Below are 25,305 nucleotides of genomic sequence, written 5' to 3' on the forward strand. Positions count from 1 at the left end.
TTAAACAATGAAAAAGTTTTGTGAGGCAGGAGAATACTAACACAAAATATGTTTCCTATCTTTATTTACAGCATATTAGATGTACAAAACCATAAACAATATACATACATGTATCATCTAAGACAGGTGAATAGCTCAATTCTATTTTACAGGAGTTTTAATTTCTCTTCATGGACTCTGACCTTATATCATTCAGTTTCTCAAATCACCTCATTCGAGAAGTGAGTGGTTGTCTTTGGTTGCTAGTTCATAATACAAAATGTACTGATGCATACTGGTGTCATTTTGCTGAAGCAGCTGATGTCTCATAAATGCATAAAATCCACTGTCATTTTTTTTTTTTTGGAAAGTGAAGGGTTTTCAGGACAGTAGCATTCATTCAGACACCATGGAATATCAAATACATGGGCTGCCAGCAATTGCAGCAATGCTATACTGTCAAAATGTATGTAGTTGCTACATTACATTAGCATTTCACCTAAAACTTTTTACATCATATACAAAAGATTCATCAGAATAATTGCTTTTGTGGTGCCACTACTTCTTTAGTAGTGCTAATTTTCCCAAGAAAACATTTGTGCTATATTTGTTTCTGACATTTAGCAGTATTTCTGTCAACAACTCATCTCTACCTGTGAAAGTAGCCTATGTTAAAACTAGATACAGTATCACTGACAGTGTACATCTGTTTAGCTACCGTATTGTTTTGTTTTTTTAATATCATAATGCTATTAGCAAAAGTCTCATAATGGTGGCATGTACAGTTTAGCATTATTGAAAAACACAGACTTGTAGTTTGGATTTAAATCCTGAGATGGTGACTTTAAAATCTAAAGGAGGTTATAAAGTCGTTACAAATCTTCTGTTGGTAATTAAACACATTTCCAAATTTCCAAACAAAGGGAAGAGATTGTGATTTCTTTCTGATGATGCCCATGAAAATCTACGCTCTGTACCACTTCACTGGTCATATTCTCCCCCTTAAAGCTCCAGTTAAAAGTTCACTTGCTTGACTTGTCCACTTCCCCCTCAGGATCAGTTTTATCAAGTGTGTGGTCCACTCTAGTATCACTCCAACAGGTTACTACAGAATACTCTTACAGAGGTCAGTAGAAAAAACAGATACTGTGGCCAGTATCTACTCTAAGTTTATCATGAAAAATCCAGAAACCCTGTGGGAATCCTTCTTAAGGGCGAAGGAATCTCAGGACTTTGGAACGCAGGAAGCGGATGAAGGATTTCGGGAACATTTCTCTTGATTCTTGAGCTGTATAGTTGAAGAAGTTCTGTGGGTGAGCCAGCACATCAAACAACGCCTTCATGAGCTTCTTGTCCTGGGGAGAAAATGTATTGCATTAATGGAGAGCAAAGGCATGCAATAGAAGAAGAGACAAACTAACAGCAGCCTGTATTTCTTCATGTCTCCAAAAGAGGGCGCTACATGCTCACTGGATCCAAGTACAGGATTTAAAGATACACAAACCAAGGAGTGAAGGGAGGTATTGATCCAAATAATCAATATTATTAACTCAGTTGGGACACATGTGTAAAATATAGATACCTTGAGAATTTCCTGGTGATTCTCTGAAGCATATAATCTTCCATCTCTGACTATGTCTTCTATTAATTCTTGGTAGTCCTCTGAAACAAATTTAAGTCCATGAACAACTCATTAGTGTGACAAATCTAATCACATTTGTGGATCAAACAGAGGCTGCAACATCACATCTACAGGACTAAACATCATACTTCTCTTACCATCATATGTCACATATGGGACCTGGAAACCTTTCCCGCTGTTTCCCTCGTTGGACCTAAACTGTATCCAAAGCCTCTTGGAGCGGGACGTGAAAGCGATGGGACGTTCGTACGTTTGACAAGTCTCGTAGGTTGTCACAGAGTTGGACAGAGCTGTTAAATAAAAATATCAGCACACAGGATGGCATCTATAATTGGCTTACAACTTTAATGCTGTAATATATTTGCTGTACTCCCCCACCCCCAGCCCCCCCCACCCAAAAAAAAGATTAAAGTTACAGCAAGTTAAAACTCACAGCTTTTTCTCATTACTAAGTAGTCTCCGCACTCATCCTCAATAGGCAGGTAGATTTCTGGGACAACAATAAGGATTCGGCGTTTGGGTGGTGGGTTGATGGTCCAAGTGCATTCAATATTGGCTGGATAGTTCCCTGGGTAGTTGGGGGACTCGATGTAACCAGTAAAATCTCCCAGCTCCCCTCCACACCGTCGGTCTGTGAAGTGACACAGATGTGACAAATACGTTTGTTTTTCTTCTTGGTGCAGCAAGGTGAATTATATGGAAATGAATCCCAAACTGCTGCATTATTTCATTTTGTGTACGTGTTTCAGAGGCATTGCTGTGTACAGACATACATACTTTTGCATTGCATGATGTTAGTTGAGCCATCAAAGTCGGTGGTGGTATTTCCAGGACAGGCCACACAGTAGTTCTGGCCAAACTCCCCTTGATATGTGCCCATTGGACAGCGGATGCAGCGGTGTGTGCTGGTGTTGTAGTAATGTCCTGGAGAGCACTGGACTGCAGGATCCAAGGATAGTGATAGGGGGCTGTTATTAATATAATACTTCTCTGAAATGGGTGTTTTTAATGATTTTAGATCAGTTGAAAGATTACATACTACTCAGTGGGTTTAAAAATCTTCTGCCTTGCAGTGTTCAGAAAACATTTTCAAAACCAATTAGATTATACATAAAAATGCATTTTTATCAAACTAAAACCAAAATATTTCCCCTTATTTCCTGAAAGACTGACTAGGTGTGTAGATTTAAACTGATTGTAATGTACGGATGAAACAACAGCTGCAGAGGGCAGCAGAGCTCCTGTCAGCACCCAAAAGAACTCCATTGACTCAGCAACCACATGATACTATTGTGATGTGCAGTGAAGAATGAGTACAAACAAAAAACAACCACAAATGTTTCACTTTATCTAATAAGTAGACAGGTTTTCATAAACTTTCTGAGTTCCAAAAGAAACATCTAATCCCTTCATTTATGTAAAAAATATAAAAAACAAAACAAAACTAAATTGCGGTTATTAGGTTTTTACCCCACAACAACATTAACACAGATGGACTTTCACACCTTTGGTCTCACACTCCTGAAAGGTAACAGCACCACTGCGCTTGGTGACCAGGTTCCCTCCACAAGGGAAGCAGGAGGTACGGCCCACCTCTGGCTGGTACGTTCCCAGTGGACAGGGCAGGCAGGGGATGAAGCCGTCATGAGAGTACTGACCTGGGGAACACTGACCTGAACACACACAAACATTTGGTCAAAAGTCAGACTGTGAACTGTGAGAAACAGCAAAGGTTTTGACCATTTTTAATCTCTTACAAGGCTCTCCTAACTGCACCACTTAGTTTCATTTCAAAACTCTTTTTAAAATGTGGTACATGTGAAATTAAAAAAAAAAAAGAAAATACTCTGCCCTTCCATTAAGGTAAGAGCCTGTGGCAAAGCTCAAGCAAAAGTTAATGGAATGATGCCATCTCCAAGTGAACCACCGCTCAAACACTCCCGGGTGACTAATACAAACTAGGTGCCAGTGGGAGTCTGCTGATAGCTCTTCTTGTTTAGTCTGTCAGAGGAGATGGGATCAAGGATTCAGCCCCAAAGTGACTGCGATAACAGCACAGGAGGAGACCAAAACATGGTGGCTCCTTTAGCTTTTATTCAGCCGAGTCCACCTTCTGAATTCAAATACATCTTTAAAATCTGAGCTTGAGCCTCTTTGGCTTTACACAAAGCAGAACATCTGCCTGGGAGAGATCCGTATCAAGGCACAATTGCTTCCTGTGTGGTTCATATACACAAAGCAGTTATTTACATTTTGGGCCTTTATTGCTTTTCCTGCTTTTTGTTATATTATGTTTCTCTTTGGTTTATGCATTTTCAATTTTTTTTTGTATCATTGTTTATTGGGGGCCAAGCCGCAAAGCTCTGTAGGCACCTATTGTGTTTCCACCTTTTCCTCAGCTTCTTTTTCTTCTTCTGCCATGGGAGTCTGGCAGCCCCTAGAACCGTATGGTAAAAAGTTCTGAAATTCGGCACACTGATTTGGGACACTCCCATGATGCTTTTCACCAAGTTCAATGTCTGTGCTTCAAGCACTCTAGCGCCACCAACAGGTCAAAGTTGGAGGTGCGTTCATGCATGTAACTTTTGAACCGTATGCCTGATTTTCAAAAATGGGGTACCATTAGATTCCTTGCGTCATTTTTGTTTTTCCACACTATTGGAGTTTATGTAAATTTAAATTGTAAATAGTTTTCTTTCTATACCCTCGGACAAACTTTTGTCCAATCTTGAATCTAAAATTGGCGCGGATGATCTTCAGACCAATTTTAGATTTTTTAAAGTGTTCTTCTGTCACAGCCAATCGAAATTGACGGAAAAGGTGCAAGAAGTCAAACAGGAAATCAAGTCATATCTCAGCCAATCTTTTATCAACTGACATGAAACCTGCTGTGAGTGCTTACTACCATACCCTTGACATAATAACATAATGTTTCCAAGGCAACTCTGGCCTGCTGGGCTGCTTGGCCCCCACATCGCTGCTTGTATATTGTATTTTAGTATTTTTTAAGGGCTGGAAAGTGTACTCTGTTATTTTCACACTACGGGAGCTTTGTGCAGTGTATATTACAGCAATGTCTTGATTCAAATATTAGTGAGTCAGTAGTCAGGATGATAAAATGCCTGGTGACCTGAGCTACAGTACGTTTTAAGAATTAATAATATAGATAAAGACAAACCAGTTTAATTATACGATAAAATTCATGACAATATTGTTCATGTGTTCATTTTGTCTGCTGAACACAGTGACTTACCTCCACACTCTGACATGTTTCGAGCTCCAACCACCTTGGAGACTTCTCTTCCTTCAGGTCCAGGACAGACCTCACAAGACATCTGTCCCTCCTCGTCCTGATACGTCCCAGCTGGACACAACACACACCTTCCCTGATCCCCGTTGTAGTAAGTCCCAACACTGCAGCTCACTAACACACAACAGGGGAATGACAACAAGATAGAATAAAGATTATTACTTTAGTTATTTATTTTTAGTAGGACTCTTACGCACACACATACACACACACACACACACAGGTGCATTCCTGAGCTTACACAGAGCAAATTTTAAATTCAGCTTGCAATGCTTCTCTCTGTAATTGTCAAGATTGTGGTAGTTTGTCATATCTGAGTGTTGATAGTTTTGTCTTAGTGCTGTGGTGTGTCACGTTTCTAAATACTTATATTATTCTCTCAAAAAGAAAACTGTGATATGGAATCAAGCTGAAACAAATTTAATTCTTCAAGGACGGTGAAATCAAAGATTTTCTTCAGAAACTAAACGCAAACACTTAAGACCCTCAAAACAGACTGATGTGTCTGAACATGTAATTTACATCAATTTAGCAGAAAGATCAGTGTCACGTAGCGCTCGACTACAAAAACCATGAGCGCGGAGATAGACAGTGTAAAATGCAGACATGAATCAACAAATATAGCAGCACGCCCTGTGGCTACACATAATCAAACAGTTGTAACCACACTGTAGGTTTACACTATAAATACAGCAGCTCAATTGCATGACAAGACCATTAAAGGAACCCAGACTTCATCAGCTGCCTCTTAAGTGTAATCAAATGGGACCATGTACATACTTGAAATGGATAAACACACTGAAGAGCAGCCAGTTAACTACTCACCACCTTTAACACATCAAAGATATTAACTGATTCTGATCAAATTATCTACCAGCTGACAGTTTTGAGAGCTTTAATGAACATTATGAGCATCGATTGTTGTGTTCCTAGTTTGTTTGGTGAAGCTGTATATTAATATAAGCATATATCAAAATTGAGAAATATCAATTGTGTGAGGCAGGGGGCAAATTTATGTAGATCTTCCATTCTGGCTTAAGGTTATGACTGAAGTGAATTAATGTAGCTATTGAACTTAATAGAAACAGGTCAATTTTCCAATTTCCATAAAATACTGTAATGTTCATATCCCTTATTCACTTTATAGTGTCCTCAAAGACACATAGAACTTATAAGAGTATGTTTATTAGTTACCTCTGTCAATGCCTTTGTCATTTTGTGCAAGTCAGGTCTGATTCTTGACACAAAACAGTGTAAGTCTTGATACTATAATAAAGTGTTTTGTTCATTACTCCTAACTCCTAATTTCTTAGTTTGCACATTCAAAACAAACTAGACTCTAGAGGGACACACATGCACACAAAGCCCCACCATTAACCTGTTCAAACGCTTACAGCCATACAAACTCAATGAGAGAAAAGAGCAACGGCCCTCTCCACAGCTGCCTTTGTGCCCTGCTTCTGACACATCCTAATACTTTACACAACATGGCTGTGCATCAGGGAGGAACTTTTAATACCACCATAAGCACCCTCACCTCTTTTAAAAGCAAACATAGAAGCAAATCAAAGAGATAATTACCCTTTTATCTCACCAAAGTGCAAAGGCTTGATTAAAGGGACTAAAGCAGTGTTTTGCTTTGGTTCCTCCCATTCAGAGTGATGCCTGTAATTAATTTGGGAATTACTGCGTCTGTCTGATGGTCTTCAGAACTTGACTTGAAAACTGAAGCTGATCTCACACAAGAATAAATCAATTAAATCATGGGCCTTTAGCACAAAATGTGCCTGAGTTGTTGCCTTTAAGCTGTCTGTAAGCAGAGAAACCACTATCTCCAAAAGCTCAACACACAAAAGCGTTAACGTAGATCCATTATATGTGGCTCCGCAAATTGTTGGATTTTCCCCTAAAGAAAGAAAATGTAATTCTCTCAAGAGCAGTTCATTTTTTGAAGCCTATTGTTTATTCTGAAAGACCACGAGGAGCCATCTTTGCATTGTCCTCTAACAGCTTTTATTTGACAGAGGGAAGCAGTGAGAGAGGAGAGAGAGTGAGAGTGAAAGAGAAAAAAACCTTGAAGCCTTTCAAATGCAAAGAACGGTTCTATAGAGTCCTCGAATTGATGGCCCCAAAGAGGTTTAAAAGACCTTTCACCTCTATTCAAGTCCTCAGTCTTTGCCTACTTGATGACATAGGAAAACACTACGGTATCACAGTGGTTAGAAGCTGAACCCAATAAAAGGGGTCAGGTTTCTGAATCCCCCCATTCTGCTTGGCCCAATCGCTGCTCGCGCCCATCAAGCGGAGGCCCAAACAGCTGATGCTAATTGATTCCCATGGTGTGGCTGAAGTCAATTCTCTTTAGCAGTTTAGTGGCTGGGGGTCATGCAAAGTGGCCCCAGCTGGGGGGCAGGGGGGGACACAGCACTCAAACTGCCAGCTTGAATCAACAGCACTTCCTAAACATCTTCAATGTTAAAACAAACATGCAAACAAGTTGACTACAACGGTCAAACAGACATGAACGCGTGGACGTGCACCGTACATAGCATCTCAGCATCTGGTTCTTTACTGATGCTGTGCGCTCTTTTATTTTTACGTTTTATATAAATGTGTATCGTGATGCAGTCACTTGCTGACTATGTTGAGTAAGAAGATTAACAACAGCACAAATAAACAAATGAAGAACAAAATATGTATATAATGAATGAACTATATCAATAATATAATCATATATATACAATTTATTCAAACAGAGATGTCCTGGAATAAAAACTGATGCAGCCATCAACTCAAACACATCACAGAATCAATGGAGAAAAGTGCACAAAGGTGAAAGTATATTTTCTCCAAATGCACAGGAGGCGGTGTTGTTGTCCCTCTGAGGCAGTGAGAACAAGCCCCAAATGGGGTTTTCAATGGAGTGGGCAAACTGAAAAGGACTAAACTGTGCTCCGAACTAAGCCAGAGCGGGAGTTGGGGGAGGAGGGGAAAATATAGCTCCTTTAAAGAGTTGGAGGTTAAGAAGAATGCTTTTCAGCCCCCCCCCCCCATCCACCCCACCCCTCCTCTCCTCTCCCAAATTACATGTCTACACCCCTGCCATGGCCAATAGACTGCTTAATGTTGACCAGAAACCGTAGCGGGGGAGTTAAGGAATCAAGACACTTAAGACCTGTGTTACTGAAAGATAGAAATAATGCACAGGCGCAGATTAGGTTAAAATCCTGTCAGCGCAGCTCAACATCAGCAACAACTCTGATGTTAATGTGGAGGCCACAAAATATGGTGTTACAGGGAGATATACGCAATGTAAAGCTGATGATTTTCTCTCTACAAGCGTTATCTTGAGAAACTACAGGACAGCTCTAGTTCCAGGCAAGTTTCGGTTTTTAGTTAGAGTACAAAAAACAAAAACACTTCGATCGGTTATCATATTCCTCAGTGGTTCAACAGGGGAAAATTGAAATCTACATACTTGAAGACTTGTGTGAAGTTTATGAAAGATCCGGGTCCAAACATCTCGACCGTTGGTGGTAGACGTGCACATACCGAACAAAGCGCACACCGTTTGTACAAATATTTAGACATCTCAACAGAACAAAGGCACCAGTTTCCTCTCACTGATATCAAGAGGGCGTGCGGCAGGCAGCAAACTTACTGTGAGGCCCGAAATTAGGGGCGCACGGACCAGAGAAAACACATGCCAGCTCTCAGCCCGCTAACACTGACAACGTGCGGTCGAATTCAGTGAACATTTTCTCCATCACAAGTTGTACATAAAACCCAACCGAGAGGCGACGGCTACCGGGAGACCTGCCTTCGGCCCTCATGTTACACTCTTATCCCGAGGAGATGCCGGAAGATCTCACAGCTCGGAGGAACCAACAACAGTCTCTCTGTTCTCCCATTCGAGCTCGCTCTCCCTTCCAACTAGCTCATTACAGAATGTCTGCAAACCAAATATGGCACTCATCTGGCCAACACCTGCTCCAAATCCAATCATTAAACCAGCTTGTCTAAATATATCTCACTGGCATGAACCATTTCAATTACTTAAAGTCAGGACTACGAGTCTGCTGTGTGCACAGGGCCCACTCACAGCCATGGCTGCCTTGTTAGGTGTAACACAAGTGGTTGGATCTGCAGTCTCTAGAGATGAAAACCATCAATATCTCAAGTAGAAGTGATGTCTGGCTGAATGATGACTGTCCCAAACTTTGTCTTGGTTTCTGTGAGCTGAACGGTGAAGTAAACAGAAAAACCAAACTCACCACATTTCCTGCCCATCAGCACCTGTCCTCCCACGCAGTGTCCTGCCAGCTCTGCCGGCTGGTCCGGATTCTTGGATAGCTCGTAGTCAGACCCGGCAAAGTGGAGGTGGAACTGTTCCCGGTTGATGGACTTCCTCAGGGTCCTGATGGTCTTCCTGAGCCTCTTTTCTGAGCGTCGGCGCACACAGTTCAGGTCGCAGGTCTCTGCTGAGAGAAGCACTTGATACCACAACTGTTTCCAGTGCAAAGTTTCATCCCACACACCTCTAAGTAAACTGTGAATTCATGCCTGGATGCCCACATGCTTACCAAGGCATTCACAAAAAAAAAAACACGTCAAACAAGTCAGAGGGGGAACACTTCTTGACCACCATTCATAAAGAAACCACAAAAATAAAACAAAAATAGCCTTAAACCTAGAGCCCACCACCACCAACACCAACACCAGAGCCACGTCAAAACAGGAGATACTTTAACAGTTTGGTTTGTTTAGTGACGAACAGAGAGCGGCGAAAGAAAGAGGTCAAGAACAGGAAGCAAAGGTCATAGGCAGCGAGGCAGGAAGCGCCGGGAGACCAACCAACCTGTTACCTCCTCTAGGTTCACATCCAGCTCAAACTCAGCTGTAATCGAGGAGCCATCCTCCTCGCCAGCTTTCCTGCCGTGGCGGCTGCGCGTTCGCTGTCCGGACGAGGTGCAGCGCAGGCTCACATAGCTGAACTGGACATTTTCAGTGAAGAGGAACCTGCTATCTGTGGACATGGGAGACAGACATTCCCCCCAGAACCACGCCACAGCCAGCAGACACACACATACAACACACACAAATGCACAATTGTTAAAGAAATTCACAGAACACATTTTGCTGTGTATGTAGACTGAGAAGCTGAAAAAAAGGGATGGGTTGTCACTGTGATAATTCCCTTTATTTGAAGCAATTATGTGCTCTATCAGTGGCTGTGAGGGATGTAAAACACCAGGCCAAAACCCTCTGGAGAAGCAAAATAATCTTACAATCGGAACCCCGTTTGATTGATGGCTAGGTCAGACCTAACTGAAAGGCATGCTATGGCTAATTACATCCTCCCCTGTCACTGCCAGTCAAAGTGCTGCGCTGAGAAATTCAAGACACTCAAAACCACATCATGTTCCCCACAAATTTCTTTCACATTTGCCTTTGGTTTTTGCTTTACTTTGAAGCAGCCATCAGGTCTGCTTTATCCTCTAAAGATTGTGGCTTTAGATGCTGGCAGTTCTTGGTAAACCCTAAATGTTTTGTAACCAGTAACATGAAGAAGCTGTAATTTTAATCCTTGTCTATCTGTAATCTGTCTTGTGTTTGGAGGCATTGTTAGGCTTGTTGTGTGGCAACCTCTGTACCTGAGCGTGCTGAGTTTAAGCTCTCCTTGAGTTTCTCCTGACTTCGTTTTAAGTTGCACTTCGCAGTGCCAGACTTAAAAGTGGCTGTGGTCTTAATACGTGGAACACTGGCCGTTTCTGGACCTGCAGGACAGAGGGACAGAAAACCTTGTCATTTTGATCTACTGATATATCAAGTGAAAACAAGGAAACAAGTTGTTCCTGAGTTACAGTTTTGTGTGGCAGAGCGGAAAAGTAGATGTAAATCTGTGATGTTTTGTACTTGCCTAAGCAATACAAGCCACTGTTGTTCTTTTGTGCGTCAGCCAAGCAGGGCAGAGGCATTCCACAGGTCACCGTGTAGGAATCCTCCGTCCCTGAAAACACACAAGAGGCCGTGACACACAGACCAACACAGACAAAAGTTAGCGCCACAAAAGCCAAATAAGAGAGCAAACAGGAAGCATGTAGGAACACGAAAAGTCACTCTACGGACTGATGCTGACGACTGTTCACACAACTAGATCCAGAACAGCTTAATTTACTGGCTGATTACGTGTCCATTAGCATGCTTTAGCTGTGCTGCATCAGGAGCTACTTGAGCTCTTCTGTACCATGCTGTTTGTATCTTATGATGCTAGAAACGTATGAGTGCACTTGACTGAGGCGTTTCATATCATATCAACTGATTGATTCAAACATGTCATAGAGGTCACTGATATTATTATTAACTGTATACACTGTAAAGGAGCCTCATTGTTTGACATGCTTTGTCGGAGCTCTGTTGACGCCCATTCATCCCTTTCCATGTTTCAAACTAACATGATGATCACAAAAAATTATTTATAAAAATAATAATAAAATATTTATTTAAATTCAGACCAACTTTTATCAAGCTGGATATTAGTTACTAGTGGTTTGGTGGAATAGTCAACACTTTCTGCAGCTGCTTCACAGTGACAGCCTTCCAGCAGCCAGCTTTTGCTAAATGTTTTTGAATCAGTATTGTGAACTTGAGGTTGCATTTTAGGTTGCCACAGCACAGCAGCAGCTTTGGAGGACTGATTACGACTGTTTACCCCCTGGAAGGCCTTAGATCTAGAATAGCTGTATGAAGTGAGGTTAGAGTTGTTGCTCAATTAAAGTGAGTTTCGATCTTTAAATTTGCAAAAACTTCTAGTTTCTGTTTGAAACATTGTAAGAGTGAAACTGACTTCATTACAGCTCTGACAAAGTGCAGAAAAGTGGCAGCAGAGCAGTGATGGTTTTTTTTTTATCTTTTTGATGAATAATAAGAGCAGGAAAATATGCAGGTGTGTAACGGAACTGACAGTGACTCCAGTACTAAATAGTTCTTTGGTTCATTAGAAGAAAACACTTGAAGAGAAGATGGATCAGCAGGTGAAGTGATCAACATGCCATTATGATAAGAATAACTATTTCCTCTGCAGCATTCATCTTCTGGTAATTCAGTAAGAACAAGTTGTGATCGCACGAGCTCATCATGGCACAGGTATTTTACACTACATGGAGATCTGGCTCAGCCAACTCACCACTGCTGATATGAACTTGGGACTGGCATGTCAGGAAGCAGCGGTCCCCTCCCTCCTGCTTACTACAGTTCAAGGTGGGCTTAGAGGGGGGTTTTGCAGGTGGTATACCCTCAGCCTCTAGATAGAAACCACAACAAAACTCCAAGGTAAAAAGGAACAGTTTTGACTGTAACAATGAGGAAGAGGCACATGAAGATGAGGCACAAAACATCCTGACAGCACCAACAGCATCGTAGCATTTTGGATGTTTTACTCAAGCATGTGAAAAACCAGGTGACAGAGAATTAAAGAGAAAAAAGAAAACAGAATTCAAAGTATCTCCTGTTTTTGTCCCTCAAGTTTGAGTCCAAGACGTAGGATGTCGTACGCTCTTTCGTTACACAATTTCCAAAGAGACAGAACAACAGCACTCAACAGATGTGCCTATAATATACGAAGAGGCACCAGCTTACCAATGCAGTCCTTTTTGTTCCAGTGTAGTTTATAGCCAGAATGGCAAAAGCATTCAAATCCACCCATGGTGTTCTCACAACCCTGTTCACAACCGCCATTGTTCACACTGCATTCATTTATATCTGAGAGGAAAAAGGAAAACCATTATTATAATTACAGGGTCCATTTCTGCAACACATCAATGAGCAAGCGCTCACATTTGTTTGCTTTTTAGCCTGACGCATCTCTAAACTGAGCACTTGTGTGTTACGCTCAAGTTGTTATGTGTAGCTCCCTCCACCTAACTTGGTCTCACCTCCGCAGTGGGCCAGTCCATACATGGTGTAGCCTTTGTTGCACAGACACTGAAAACCACCGGGGGAGTTCACACACGTGTGATCACATGTCCGCTCAAAAAAACACTCATCTATATCTGTAATCAGAATAAGACAGATGACATAATAGCAGGGCAGTCAGTTGCAATCTTCATCAGGAGGGATTTCCCACTCAGACACACACATCAGCATTTGATCCTGAACTAAGTGAAATGTGACGTGTGCAGGGTGCTACGTCTTGTAAAAGTCCAATGGCTTTTGATAGTAATTACAGGTAGAAAGACGGTAGTGCTTCATTGAGAGGCCTTAAATGTAACTGCGTCAGGTCTATTTGTATTTGGTCAAAAAATATTAAAAAATAATGGAATCAAAGAGCGGATGAACATAGAGGCAGCGGATGTCAGAAACACCTCCTTTACATCATGATGTACCGCTCTGTGTTTGAGGAGAACAGACAGGAGGAGACAGGGGTCATTTCTACCTTGACAAGAACGTTCATCCGTCAGCAGCTTGAAGCCTTTTCTGCAGTTGCACTCGAAGCTGCCGATGGTGTTCCTGCAGAAGTGATCGCAACCGCCGTTGTGAAGCTCACACTCATCAATATCTGTGGGAAACAGGCGATATCCTGACAACACTTTAGCAAGACTTCCCATACAAATGCACTGAGCTGAATGGCAGTACCATGAGTCTCATGCTCCTCTCTGTGGAGGACTTTTTTTGTGGACTGGCAATCTGACCTTTGCATGTTTTTCCATCCGGCTGCAGTGTGAAGCCGATGGGGCAGCTGCAGCGCACGCCTGTGGATGTGTCTTTACAGGTGCAGTCACACCCCCCATTGTTCACCGCGCAGGTCTCTGAAATGACAACACGCAACATGAATGTATGTGAATGACCTTCTTCCTTGTGAAAAACGTTGCGTTATTCCTCAATGTCAGAACTTTGATCGACTGAACGTTGTACTCTAAAAAACATCAGGACGGCAGAGTTGACGTAATACTGAAGATATACTGTTTCTTCTTACAGATTTTGAATTATTGACTGAACTTCTTTGAAATGAAGCGAACAATACATACACACAGATTAGGTACATGTTGACATATAGGCTCAACCTAATAATGTGTATTAATTATAACACAGGACACGACTGCCAGAGCTGACCTGCTAGCCATGTAATTAGTAAAATGCCAACGATTCAATGTTTTACATGTATGGAGTGACCCAGAATCACACAGCTGATAAATACTAACTATACAAGAAAAGATTCACACTCTGCCCTTCCCAAATGGAAGGAAAACGTGAAATGTACCACACTGTCACAAATGCATATTTTTCAGGGTGGAAACTGAGGGTGAGAAACCGAGTGCGTAGTCATTTCACAGTTTGCTCAAAAGACTGAGGAATGCATCGGTTTACTAGACATTACTCCTCTCTCCTGTTTAGCACCCGAGTGGTTCCTGGCAGCTCAACACGCCGGCAGGTAAAACACAGACTCGAGCCGTCGGCCTCTCAATGCAGACGGTGTGATCGTTACCCATTAGCAGTCTCCGTTTGACCCGTTTGTCCACCTCAGTGAAGGATGTGGCGTTGTGGTCGGAAGACTCGGTGGTGGCTTCGTCTCGTTCTGTGACACACACACACAAAACGAGTCTTTAATAGAGAATGTATTGGTTCACAAAATCATTGCATTTACCAAATAACACTAGCACCGTGACTTTCCTATTGACTTCAGCTCTGGGTGTTTGTGTTGGCCACCTTTTAGTAACCAGATGCATGTTTACACTTGAGATATTCAGCGTGTAGTGGCTTGGCGTGCGTCAGATAACACAGCAGATCACTAAAGTGAATCTGGAGACAACGTCGCACTGATATGGCTGGACCTCACACACACTGCTGCTGGGAGGGAGGGAGAGATATTACCCAATATCTGACGGCTGATCCTTATCCTTCATAACCATTGTGTGGAAAAATGTACACTGCCTAACAAGGGGAACTGACAGAGAGATATGTTTCCAGTTACTGTGTTTTCATTCATTCATCTAGATAGCCTCTACATTACTAAAGAACCAAAGTCCAGTCCATAGTGTAAGCTGCTCCTGGAATGTGCACTCCCTGTTTTGTTGTATTCTGTACAGAAATTACACTCAAAAACATTTAATAAACATTTGTTATCAAAAACAACAAGAATCCAAAACATGAATCACACCTTGGTCATCCCCATTCTGTTTATATTTATGTAAAAACAACCAGCCAACTCCGATGTATGGTCCACTCACCAACTTTCTCCACAGCTTTCAACCACATCTCGTCTTGCTCACAACCCCATTCAGCGAGGAAGACCGTGAGATGTGGTGAGATGTTGAAAGAGCTGTTAAGTGGAACCCTAAGTTGAGAAACTACTATTTTCACGTTCTCCTGAGACGCCATGTTTTTTTGTTTTTTTTAGTGGTTGCATCATTACATCGAACTGAAATGTTCCAGATGTTTTGTGCATCATTTGAAAAAATTAAATCTGACATTTTTGCTATCTCCTTAAAATTTGCAATAATGTTGTGTCAGTTGGAACAATGAACGGCTGCACAGGATGCTCAGTGAGATGTCTGACACGCTTTAACGTCACGTGTGTTAAGCAGCAACTGATTCTGCAGACAGTGTGCTTACCTACACACGACCTCTTGTCAGGTTGCAGGGTGTACCTGACGTGACACCTGCATATGGGGCCGTTCTCCGTGTCCTCGCAGGTGTGCTGGCAGCCTCCGTTGCCATGGTTACAAGTCACTACAGGGTCAACAACACGCAAGCATGAGCCACATTATTAGTGCAACATTTGAAGCCAACTGAATGCGTGTATGTAGGTGTGTAGTGTGAAGGCAGCTTCGTGCCGTCGAGCACGTACAGATGCAGCCTCTCTGGTTCCTGGCTAGCTCGAACCCTGGACGACACTCACAGGCCACACCTCCTTTGGGTGTCTCTTTGCAGATGTGGGCGCAGCCGTGCTCCTTATTCATACAGTTGAGGCCCTCTGGGACAGAATGAGGGAGAGAGGTACACAATGAAACTCTCCTACAGTGACTGACCGGCTACACACAAAGGCACACATAGTGAGAGATTAGTCTGGCATCCTCAAAGACACTGATTGTTCTCACGCCTCACACAATTCAAAAACATCGACCACTGCGTTATTTTTAGCACTTCTAGGGAGGAAATGAAAATTCTCTGAGCAGAGCTAAAGTTGTTCAAAAGTTTATTCTCTGAAAACAAAGCTCTGCAAACTCCTCTAGTGTCTGCAACATACTCACTAATGCTTCCAGCTGAAAAATGAGATTATGAAGTGCCATTTATATAGTTAGGTCACAGCTGAGTGGAAAGGTCCACAGGATTTAAAAGGGTTGTCAAGACCCGATGGAGTGGAAAGTGCTTGCATTTAAGTTGACTTCAATCAAGAAGACAAAACAAAGGCACTTCAGACAAATCTGTGACACGGACCACATAGACCCGAGTGTTGCAGTTATTAACTTATTTTGTTCTCTGGGACTCAGAGATCCTTTTCCCACAGCATGTTGCTGCTGCGGATAAAAGCTCAGTGACGGGATCCAGCTTGAACCTGTCACCCCTCATTGTGCTGTCAGTCTTAGATTTGTATGTGAATATTGGAGAATTTGCTAGATAACTCTCTGTCTTTTTTCACAGCTTAATACAATTAGTACATACAAACATCCGCAAACACAAATAATACAAACTCAAAACCCTTTTCTATAAATGAATTAGACACTGTTAGAATTTTTCTCTTCTTCCAGAAATTTTAAGCCGTGTTAAAATTTGTTGGGAGCGCCACAGAATATCTTCAGTAACTGTGAATTGTCCTCCAGGTGTTGCACATCTGCGTTGTCAAGTTCACGGATGCAGGCGTGGTTCCTGTTTACAGAATAAGTGTGCGTGTTGTACACTCACCCACAGAGCGGTGGATGCATGTGTGCTGGTTGTCGCTGAGGAAGAAGCCCTCTTTGCAGCGGCACTCATAGCTGCCCATGGTGTTGACACAAGTGTGTTGGCACCCACCATTGTTGAACTTGCATTCATCCACATCTACGGGACAGTGGAGTGACCGCATTAGTTAACAGTGCTTATAAAAAAACTCTGGAAAAGTATTTGTTATGTCCACTAGAATTTTCAGAAATTATCTCTTAATTCGTCTGTTTTGTCCAGTGTTTACAAACATTGCAAATGTAATTAAGGCTTTTTCAAATCAACTCTTAGCCGTAAATATTGATCAAATATGGACAAAACCAAAACTGTTTGTATTAAGCTACATTTTTAAAAGTTTAACAGAGAGGGCTGAAGAAAAGTGAGTCTGAGTGAGTGTGAGAAACTTCACGTCCAGCCCACACAAACATGAACTCCTCACCATCAGAGCTGATGAGTCCAGCTCTCTGTCTATCACAAAAGATTATTGACTTGGTGGTCTTTAGCTGACCTTACCTAGGCAGTTATGTCCGTCATGAGCCAAATTGAATCCGTCATAACAAGTGCAGCGATAATTGCCTGGTATATTGTTGCACTCATGTACACAGCCACCATTGTACTCCAAGTCGCATTCATCAGTGTCTGAGAAGTAAACACCACACAAATGAATGTTCACCTATTGATCAAAAGTTAAAATGCAAGATGCTTGTTGACAACAAAGATTTGAGTGCAATCAGAAGATGTGTGGAGTATATTTGAAAGACCTATGGGAAGAATAAATGGGTACAGATATCACAATGAATGCTCCTGTAGTAATTCACAAGTGATGCCACAGCAGATTAAATAGTGTTGTGATGTTGTAATCACAAACATGTTGTTAATATTACAAACATATAACCTATACAAATTCCACCCTGCATTAAAATATGTGCCTAAACATCCAAACTCTGTGATCCCACTCAGATGTAATTGGTAAGCAAATATGAAAGTGAATCAAACAACTAAACAAAGAGGAAACACATTACCTTCGCAGTGTTTTCCATCTCCTTTAAAGCCTGCTTTACACGTGCACTTGTATGAGCCTTGGGTAGTCTGACAAATAGCATCAATGTGACAGCCATCACTTCCCTCTGCACATGGATCTGCTGAAATCCATACAGGCCTTAAAGGTCATGATTACAATTCAAATACGCTATTAAATCAGATAACATGACATTTACCATACAGGCACTTAAGTTTGTTATGATTTGTGAGAATATACAAAAAAGAGACAAGCGAGAAAACTCATATATAACTAATAAACACTAAAACATTAACCTCCCTATAATAATAATAGTAGCTTACGGGAGGCAAATTGAAAAATTAACTGAAAAACTAACCTGAAAGTTAATAAGTTACATATAAAATAAAACGTGTGTGCCAAAAACTCATGTGTTTAGGGAGCACATAACTTCCCAGAGCAACAGTCATTTTCCACAGCTACATGCTCTGAAACTAAAGGAAAATTTAAAAGTCACCATCGGGGACACAAGAGCGCACTCCTCAAAGCGTGCGTAAAGTAGCACTCTCCACGACAGGAAAACACAACACAGACACACTCATGCACACACACTCACTACAGTCCCACCTCGAATCTCTGGAAGCGCTGCGCTTTGGCGACTATTTAACAAGAGCAAAAACAAACAAAAGTCCCTTGCGGCCCAAATAGCTCCCATGGTGATATGATCCAAGTTTAGAGGTCTTCTCAAAAGGACGCGTACGCACTGAAGTCGTGACCGAGCGTCCGCCTCATTTTCATTCTAGCCTGTCAATCTGCCTCACAAGGGGCTTTTGAAAAGAGAAAGGAGTGAGTAAGTGTGTGTGTGTGTGTGTGTGTGTGTGCGTGCGTGCGCGCGCGTGTGTGTGTGTGTTTGAAGGAGAGCGTGCTTGCGCGTACAAGTGAGAGTGAAAAAAAGAAAACCGAGCTGCGTCAAGTCAGTCGTATAGTCGGTGCAAAACCGGAAAGGTCGTGAATTTACGTAAAACGATAAACCATCAGTGCGTTTGAAGAGCGTTTTTATTTTGAAAGCTATGACCGGAAATCCTTTGGTAAACCTAACGTGATTGAGCCCCTATAGTCTCAGACAAGTCTTTAACAGGGGTCAATACTATTCTGCGTTAATATTTAAGTTTTCATGCATTTCAGTATCTTAAATCAGTAACCAGGTTTTACACCTACGCTCTCTGATTCATCAGATTATGTGACTTTATTTTATATCGGACACTAAAGAAAAACGGTGACCCTGTAGATACATAGACGGTCACATCAATTTTTGATTAGTTTGATTTAAGTTTCGACTGTCGAAATGTGTAACTCTATCTAAATACTGTGGAGCTTCTGGGGGGAATCTTAGCTGACAAGCTACATAAACATAATGTATGAAAAAGTATATTACAGACGTGTGCACAGCAATATAGGAGAGTTTCTAAAACGGTCACAAATATTGTTCAAAATCAATTAAACAGTGACACGCAGACAAAGAAAACAACCACAGCAGATTGTAACGCTCCAAGGTGTTGCAGTGTGCAAAGCCCCCTTGATTAAAGGCTTCTATGTAGCTCTTGCCCACCACCTGTCGGCACAGATAACTATTGCAAGGATATTTTTTCCCCTTTTTTAAATTTTATTTTTATTACAATACACTTCTACTTTGTGGTACAGTATACAAAAAAAGCATTGAAAAACATCTACATTGCATGTTCAAAGGAAGTGCACAAAATTAAGAACAGATTTTCTGAAAGGCTCTACACCAGTTGTCTCAAAATTTCAGTAAAAAAAAAAAAGTTTTGTAATAAATAAATATAAATTACATGAGAATCATAATGAAAAGGTCAGGTAATTCATTAAGGCACATCTCACATCCCAAAATGTACCTCGCAAAAAAAAAAAATATGGCAACTCCCTAAGGACAAAAACAAGCTTATTTTCCAGCTTAAAAGGAAGCAGCATTTCTCCTTTTAGTAAGAATAGAACATGTTCAGCATTTAACTACCCTGCCGCAGAAAAGTTTATATATTAAGCAACTTTACAGAGCATTGTCTGTCAATTCATGTTTGATATTGATAACAATATTGTAAAAAATGTAACCGTTGTCACTGCGGTATTGATTTGAGAGACAGTAAGCACACCATGACTAAAACTGTGCAATCTGAGCATTATTATAACAAGATATATCTTGAGACAATTATGAATTGTGATTAGGAAAACGTTAAGTTATTGCTGAAATAATTGATGCTTTTTACAAGCCAATTTGGTTGAATAAAGATCCACCACTTTACACTATAATAGTAAAAGTGACAGACAGCCCCAGAGCACTTCTCACATTCATAATGTCTGCATAGTTTGAACTTGGACAATTGCATCTGAATAAATCACAGCAATGACAATCACAAACACATTTTCTCTGACAGCATTTTCTGTCAAAAATGTAGAGTAGCCATAAAACATAGATTGCGTTTCCAGAATGTTCAATTTCTTACCATTGCGTGCCATTAGCAAATGAAAAAGGAAAATTGCAGCTCAATGATGCTGCATATAAACGTTTAACTTTCCCTGCAGTTTACACATATTTCTGCACATAGCATAGGCTACAGCTTTGCACATCTTTTAGAGAAATTTGTCTGAGAAAATGAGATGTGAATATTCTCTAAAAACTTGAATTAGCGTAAAAGTACATGTTTTCAGCACCTTTCAGACACACAAAAACAGTTTTTTACAATAGTAGTGGTTTGCCATTCCTGTCATCTAAAAAAGTTTGAATGGACCAAGAGCCAAAACACTGTATATACAAAATCCATTTTAAAAACATTTGCTTTACAACATGCATTGTCATTTCATTGGAGGCTGTACAAAAGAAATAAATACATCGCTTTTGTCATTCCAGAAAGGCAGAGGAATGTACTGCATGCATGGTCTAACCACATCTATCTGAGTCAATGTGCACAAACTGCTGAACAAATTACAATGGAGTGTTTCAAACGCATGGCATGCTTAAGCTGTGAAAAATGTCAGAGAGATTATTCGTACATATCTATACACACATTAAAAGCTTAATTCGTGGAGGACAGTGTACTAATGATCCCTGGTGTCACCGATAGCCCTCTTTGTACTAGAAATCCTACAGACTCACGCATTTGCACATGCGGAGCAAACAGAAAGGACAAAAAACATTGCAAGAACCACTCCTACACACACACACACACACACACAAAAAAAGCTGGTATTAGGTATAGCTGGTGTCTTTCATATGCACACTTACAATTTGACAAATTATGAAAAAAAAAAAAAGAACAGTCTTGATATGTATGAAAAAGTGACAAAACATTTATGATCACGTAATACAAAATAATCAAAAACAGTATAGAATCAGAAACGGAGCCTCATCAAAATTTGTCTCCTCATCCTATAAATAACGCTAATGCCCGTAAGTTTTTTTTTTCCTTTAAGTTTTTCATAAAAAAAGAAAATTAACTCTATACAAAAGTTTAAAAAAATACCCATATAAAAAAGGAATGAAATATCTAACTAAGTGATCTAACAGGGGGAGTGGGATTAGGAGGTCTGCCACTGGAGACAAATCCAGGGGGATGCCATGGATAACCCTACAGGGGGATTCAACAAAAGCAATCACCAGGTTTCTTGGGCGTCTTCCGGGAGCTGTGGAGGAAGTGTGTCTGGAAGGTGTGCGGCCACTTGTGTGGACACCAGTGTCTTCTGTTTTTTGGAACTGCAGCAGGGCTTGAAAAGACGAGGATCAATAATCACCTCTCCAAACCGCCCCTTGTAGACAATCCCACAGCACACCTTTTGTCTACAAAAGCAGAAGGAAAAAAAAAAGACAACCATTTGAATTATTAAATCATTTTTCAAAAGGAGACAAAACAGCATAGTAAATTTGTTGTTAAATGGGGCAGTGGCCTGCCTTTTCCAGTAGGAACGATCCAAGAAAGAGAAGATAGAGGGAGTCGAGCGTCTTTGTTTGGACTCGATATCTGAGCCATCATCTGACTGGTTGCTGTAACTGGGAGACTGGGCAGGAGACACACTGGAGGTTGTGCTTTGGGCATCTGAGTCTGCTTGGAAACAAACAAACAAACAAAAGAAAAACTTAAACACCATAATCTGATTGATTTGGAAAACTGCTGACTATTGTTCACTACATCCTTTACTTTTCAACTATGATTTATTAGAGAATTCACCTACACTGTTGACATTTTGGGAGAAGTTTAACTTTTAATGAACAAAGTAGCAGAAAAGTAAATGTAACAAAATAGTTAAAATGGCCATCACATAAGCCAAATATATATTCAAAATACAGCTGCAACATAGTACAACTATTTTAACAATTCCCTCACAGAGTGTTCAAATGTTTTGATTTTTATTTCTCTACTGTTGGTCAGCACTGGCTCCAGGAAACTGATGGGCATTTTCCACCATTTTCGAGTGTTTCAATGACCCAACAATTATCAAGAAATTTGTCTAGTGATTTATCTAAAATGATCACATTTTCGGAATCATTGGATTTTTTCCTTTAAGTAATCTTTTTTTAACAATTTGTCAATCGTTATAATTGTTGGGAATTCATTTTCTGATACTCTGTTTCAGCTCAAAAGCAAACTCCAATACACAACAGTTATACAGAGCCACTAGATGCTGCTAGACAGTCGTTTTTAATCAGCTTTTCAGTTGAGGCTGGAAAGAAAACCATACCAAAACCAAAAACTGACACACCGTGAAATTGCATATATGTGGGACCAAGATACTTTAAGTCAACAACTGTTCCATGTCTGACTAATCATAATTCCTAACACATGCAGGTTACTATTTAATATTTCAAAGCAACTTACTTTGTCTCTTTAACTTGTGAAGTTTCTTTAGCTTGCTTTTCTTCTTCCCATCGCTGTTCTTGATCTTCTTGGGTTTTGTCACCTTGAAGCCCGGCCCAGCTCTGGCATCCACCACCTGAGATAGGTCAGGTAAAATGACACGTCAATTGAAAGTCAACAGGAGAATCAGTCAAATATGATTCTCAATACAGTAAGCAGACATCACTTACATGGTTCCAGTTCTTCTTGGAGCCATGAGGCAGCTTCTTCCACCTCTTCACCAGTAACACACATGCATTGCAAATGTCGCCAACACGATCCTCTGACAGCCTGTTAAGTGAATAAACATACACACACACATTAAACCAAATGAAAAGAGTAATCGCTAAAGTTTGACACCCCAACAAGCAAAACGCACCAACACCACACGAACGCACAATATAAATGAATGAGAGCTTTTACCCAAAACAGAGCCTGAACGTCTCTTCATATCGACTGCTGTCCGTGAAGCGTGAACTGGAGGACTTGGTCTTGCAGATGCAACAGCCGTCGTTACTCCGGTAGATCTTTGACTTGTGAAAGCCAAACATAGTCTGTTTGTTGGTCAGTGATATGGCAAAAACCTGAAAATGTAAAACAAAGGTCGGCAACCGTCCCAAACCCGTTATAAGCACTGTGGGCGTCTGCAGACAGTTGTACGCTCTACTATTGAAAAGGGGGCGGTCCCTACACGCGCGCACACACAGATATAAACGAGCAATTCTTAACCCATAATTTCAACACATCCTGCATGAAAAGCATATTTTAGTGCAATGTAATACATTTGCAGTGTCCAAACAACTGAAAAACCATAAGTAACTTGGGCTAAAGCAAAAACATCCAAGTATCTTAAGGAATTTTAAGCCAAAACGCGGGAACACCAAAGAAACAGATAACACTGAGATTGCATTAATATTATAACCTGATGTTATTGCCTGTGTCGTCAAAGAAACAAAAAAAAGCAGAGCAGCTAAGTTACATTTGATGTAGTCTCCCAAACTTTCAGACACTCCGTCCGGTTAACGTGAGGTGAATCACAGAAACGTTAACACCCACAACACAGCGTTTTACTATCGTTCACTATTGTTAATGTCACTTTTCTGAACATCGGGCAGTGCACTGGGAACCTGGTGAATTTGCGAGCACAAAGACAATAATAAATACTTGATGTTAGACATTGGTTAGCTGTGGATTTGTCTGCGGTGAAAAGTCGAAACAAAAAGCGGGCAGTAGCGCTTTCTGAAGTAAGAAACAAAAAGCTACCGGGCTACTCGTTGAAATATGTGTAACACGCGTGTCTAAAAAGCACACGACTATCGACTTGGTACAATACATGTGTGTTGTCAGTATTTCAATAAAATATAAAAAGTTGCGATAAACCCATCCACCTCTCTAAATTCAAACTTTTGCCCGCTAGAGCGCCAAATGCGGCTCATTGTTGTTAGCTGTTAGCATGCTAGCTAGCCGACTTTGCTACCTTCACCACGCCACGCTCTCGTTGACTTCCACGTTATCCCATTGTCGAGTCGGTTACTCTTTGTACATTTAGCTCGCTACAACTGGAAACACACACGTCAGGCTACGACTATAACGCATTATACTCAGTCTCCACACACATAACAAATCAGCAGAATTTCGTAAATGTAATTTCTGTATAAGAGAAATAACAGCGCACTTACTGAACAAAAACTTTGAATCTTCGCCGTATTCTTTTCACGCACTGCGCATGCTCTTACTACTGCTGCATACAGCTGGCCATTAAAATGTCATTTGCATAAAAAGCCGTAATGAAAAGGCTGAGCGCACAATGACCAAATAAGGAGTGCAGCCGTTGAGTTTGAACCTGGATTCAACCAATCACTGCTATCTTTGCGTATTTTACAGAAGTAGTGAATCATGGGAAGTGTAGTGAACGAGCGGTAGAACTCTGTGTCGTCACATTTGTTAACGGCCTACTGTTAAACTCAAAATCCCATAAACCACCTGGCCTGAGGCTTTAAAGAAAAACAGCCTTCTGACATGGCGCGAACAAGTTTGTTTACATTTTTTCAGCTGAGAAAGCACACTGAGCAGAGAATATACATCTATGGATGAACAGCTTGTTAACACAATTACATCAGTTACTATTTAATTGCTGCTGTATTACTTTATGTATAACTCTGATTTTATTTGACACAAAAGTGACTATGCTTATTAGATGGGGAATTCAGTTGCAGTTTTTAATTATTTTTCTTAAATGTTAATACATACAAAGTTGAGCAAAAGGTGGCCAACAGTCAGTTTAGATTAGACTGTCACTATTTAATTAATTGTAACAAAATATTAAGAAATCACAATCACAATTTCCTTAAGCCTTATTTACTTAAGTTTACTTATTCAAATAGCTTGTTTTGTCTGACCAGGGGTCCAGAAGCCAAAGATACTCAATTTACTATTATTACGACAATTATTATTAAGACAAATAAAACCAGTAAAATACTCATATCTAAGAAGCTGAGAACAATTAATTTTTGAGGTGAACTACATTTTTCAGCTGAGAAAGCACATTAAGCAGATA

At 40.8% G+C, this 25,305-nt stretch overlaps 2 protein-coding genes across 7 annotated transcripts; both read right to left on the reverse strand.

Moving 5' to 3' along the window:
• Positions 1–47: 47 nt before the first annotated feature.
• scube2 (signal peptide, CUB domain, EGF-like 2) lies at positions 48–18,700 on the reverse strand. Of its 5 annotated transcripts, none has more exons than XM_023399807.2 (23): positions 18,472–18,700; positions 17,870–17,986; positions 17,361–17,486; positions 16,833–16,967; positions 15,778–15,903; positions 15,543–15,659; positions 14,416–14,505; positions 13,622–13,738; positions 13,366–13,488; positions 12,866–12,982; positions 12,570–12,692; positions 12,118–12,234; positions 10,852–10,941; positions 10,586–10,708; positions 9,790–9,957; positions 9,206–9,412; positions 4,875–5,045; positions 3,127–3,294; positions 2,399–2,560; positions 2,055–2,252; positions 1,759–1,911; positions 1,562–1,641; positions 48–1,334 (listed from the first exon to the last, which is right to left on the reverse strand). In XM_023399807.2, exons 1-23 carry the CDS (start codon positions 18,557–18,559, stop codon positions 1,188–1,190), a joined length of 3,063 nt encoding a protein of 1,020 aa, XP_023255575.1. In that variant the 5' UTR covers positions 18,560–18,700; the 3' UTR covers positions 48–1,187. The 5 variants fall into 5 exon arrangements, with proteins under 5 accessions (XP_023255575.1, XP_023255576.1, XP_023255574.1 ...); XM_023399808.2 differs by having other exon boundaries at positions 9,206–9,409; positions 17,870–17,989; XM_023399806.2 differs by having other exon boundaries at positions 17,870–17,989.
• Positions 18,701–19,486: 786 nt separating this feature from the next.
• Positions 19,487–24,554, reverse strand: sinhcafl (SIN3-HDAC complex associated factor, like). Of its 2 annotated transcripts, none has more exons than XM_023399786.2 (6): positions 24,428–24,554; positions 23,172–23,332; positions 22,940–23,039; positions 22,731–22,845; positions 21,806–21,956; positions 19,487–21,694 (listed from the first exon to the last, which is right to left on the reverse strand). In XM_023399786.2, the coding sequence occupies exons 2-6, from the start codon at positions 23,297–23,299 to the stop codon at positions 21,511–21,513; spliced, it is 678 nt and encodes a 225-aa protein (XP_023255554.1). In that variant the 5' UTR covers positions 23,300–23,332; positions 24,428–24,554; the 3' UTR covers positions 19,487–21,510. The 2 variants fall into 2 exon arrangements, with proteins under 2 accessions (XP_023255554.1, XP_023255553.1); XM_023399785.2 differs by having other exon boundaries at positions 21,806–21,959.
• Positions 24,555–25,305: the final 751 nt, after the last annotated feature.

This window comes from Seriola lalandi, unplaced genomic scaffold, assembly GCF_002814215.2.
Source record: "Seriola lalandi dorsalis isolate HSWRI2012SDOR001 ecotype SW California unplaced genomic scaffold, Sedor1 jcf7180002052120, whole genome shotgun sequence".
Classification (NCBI taxonomy): domain Eukaryota; kingdom Metazoa; phylum Chordata; class Actinopteri; order Carangiformes; family Carangidae; genus Seriola; species Seriola lalandi.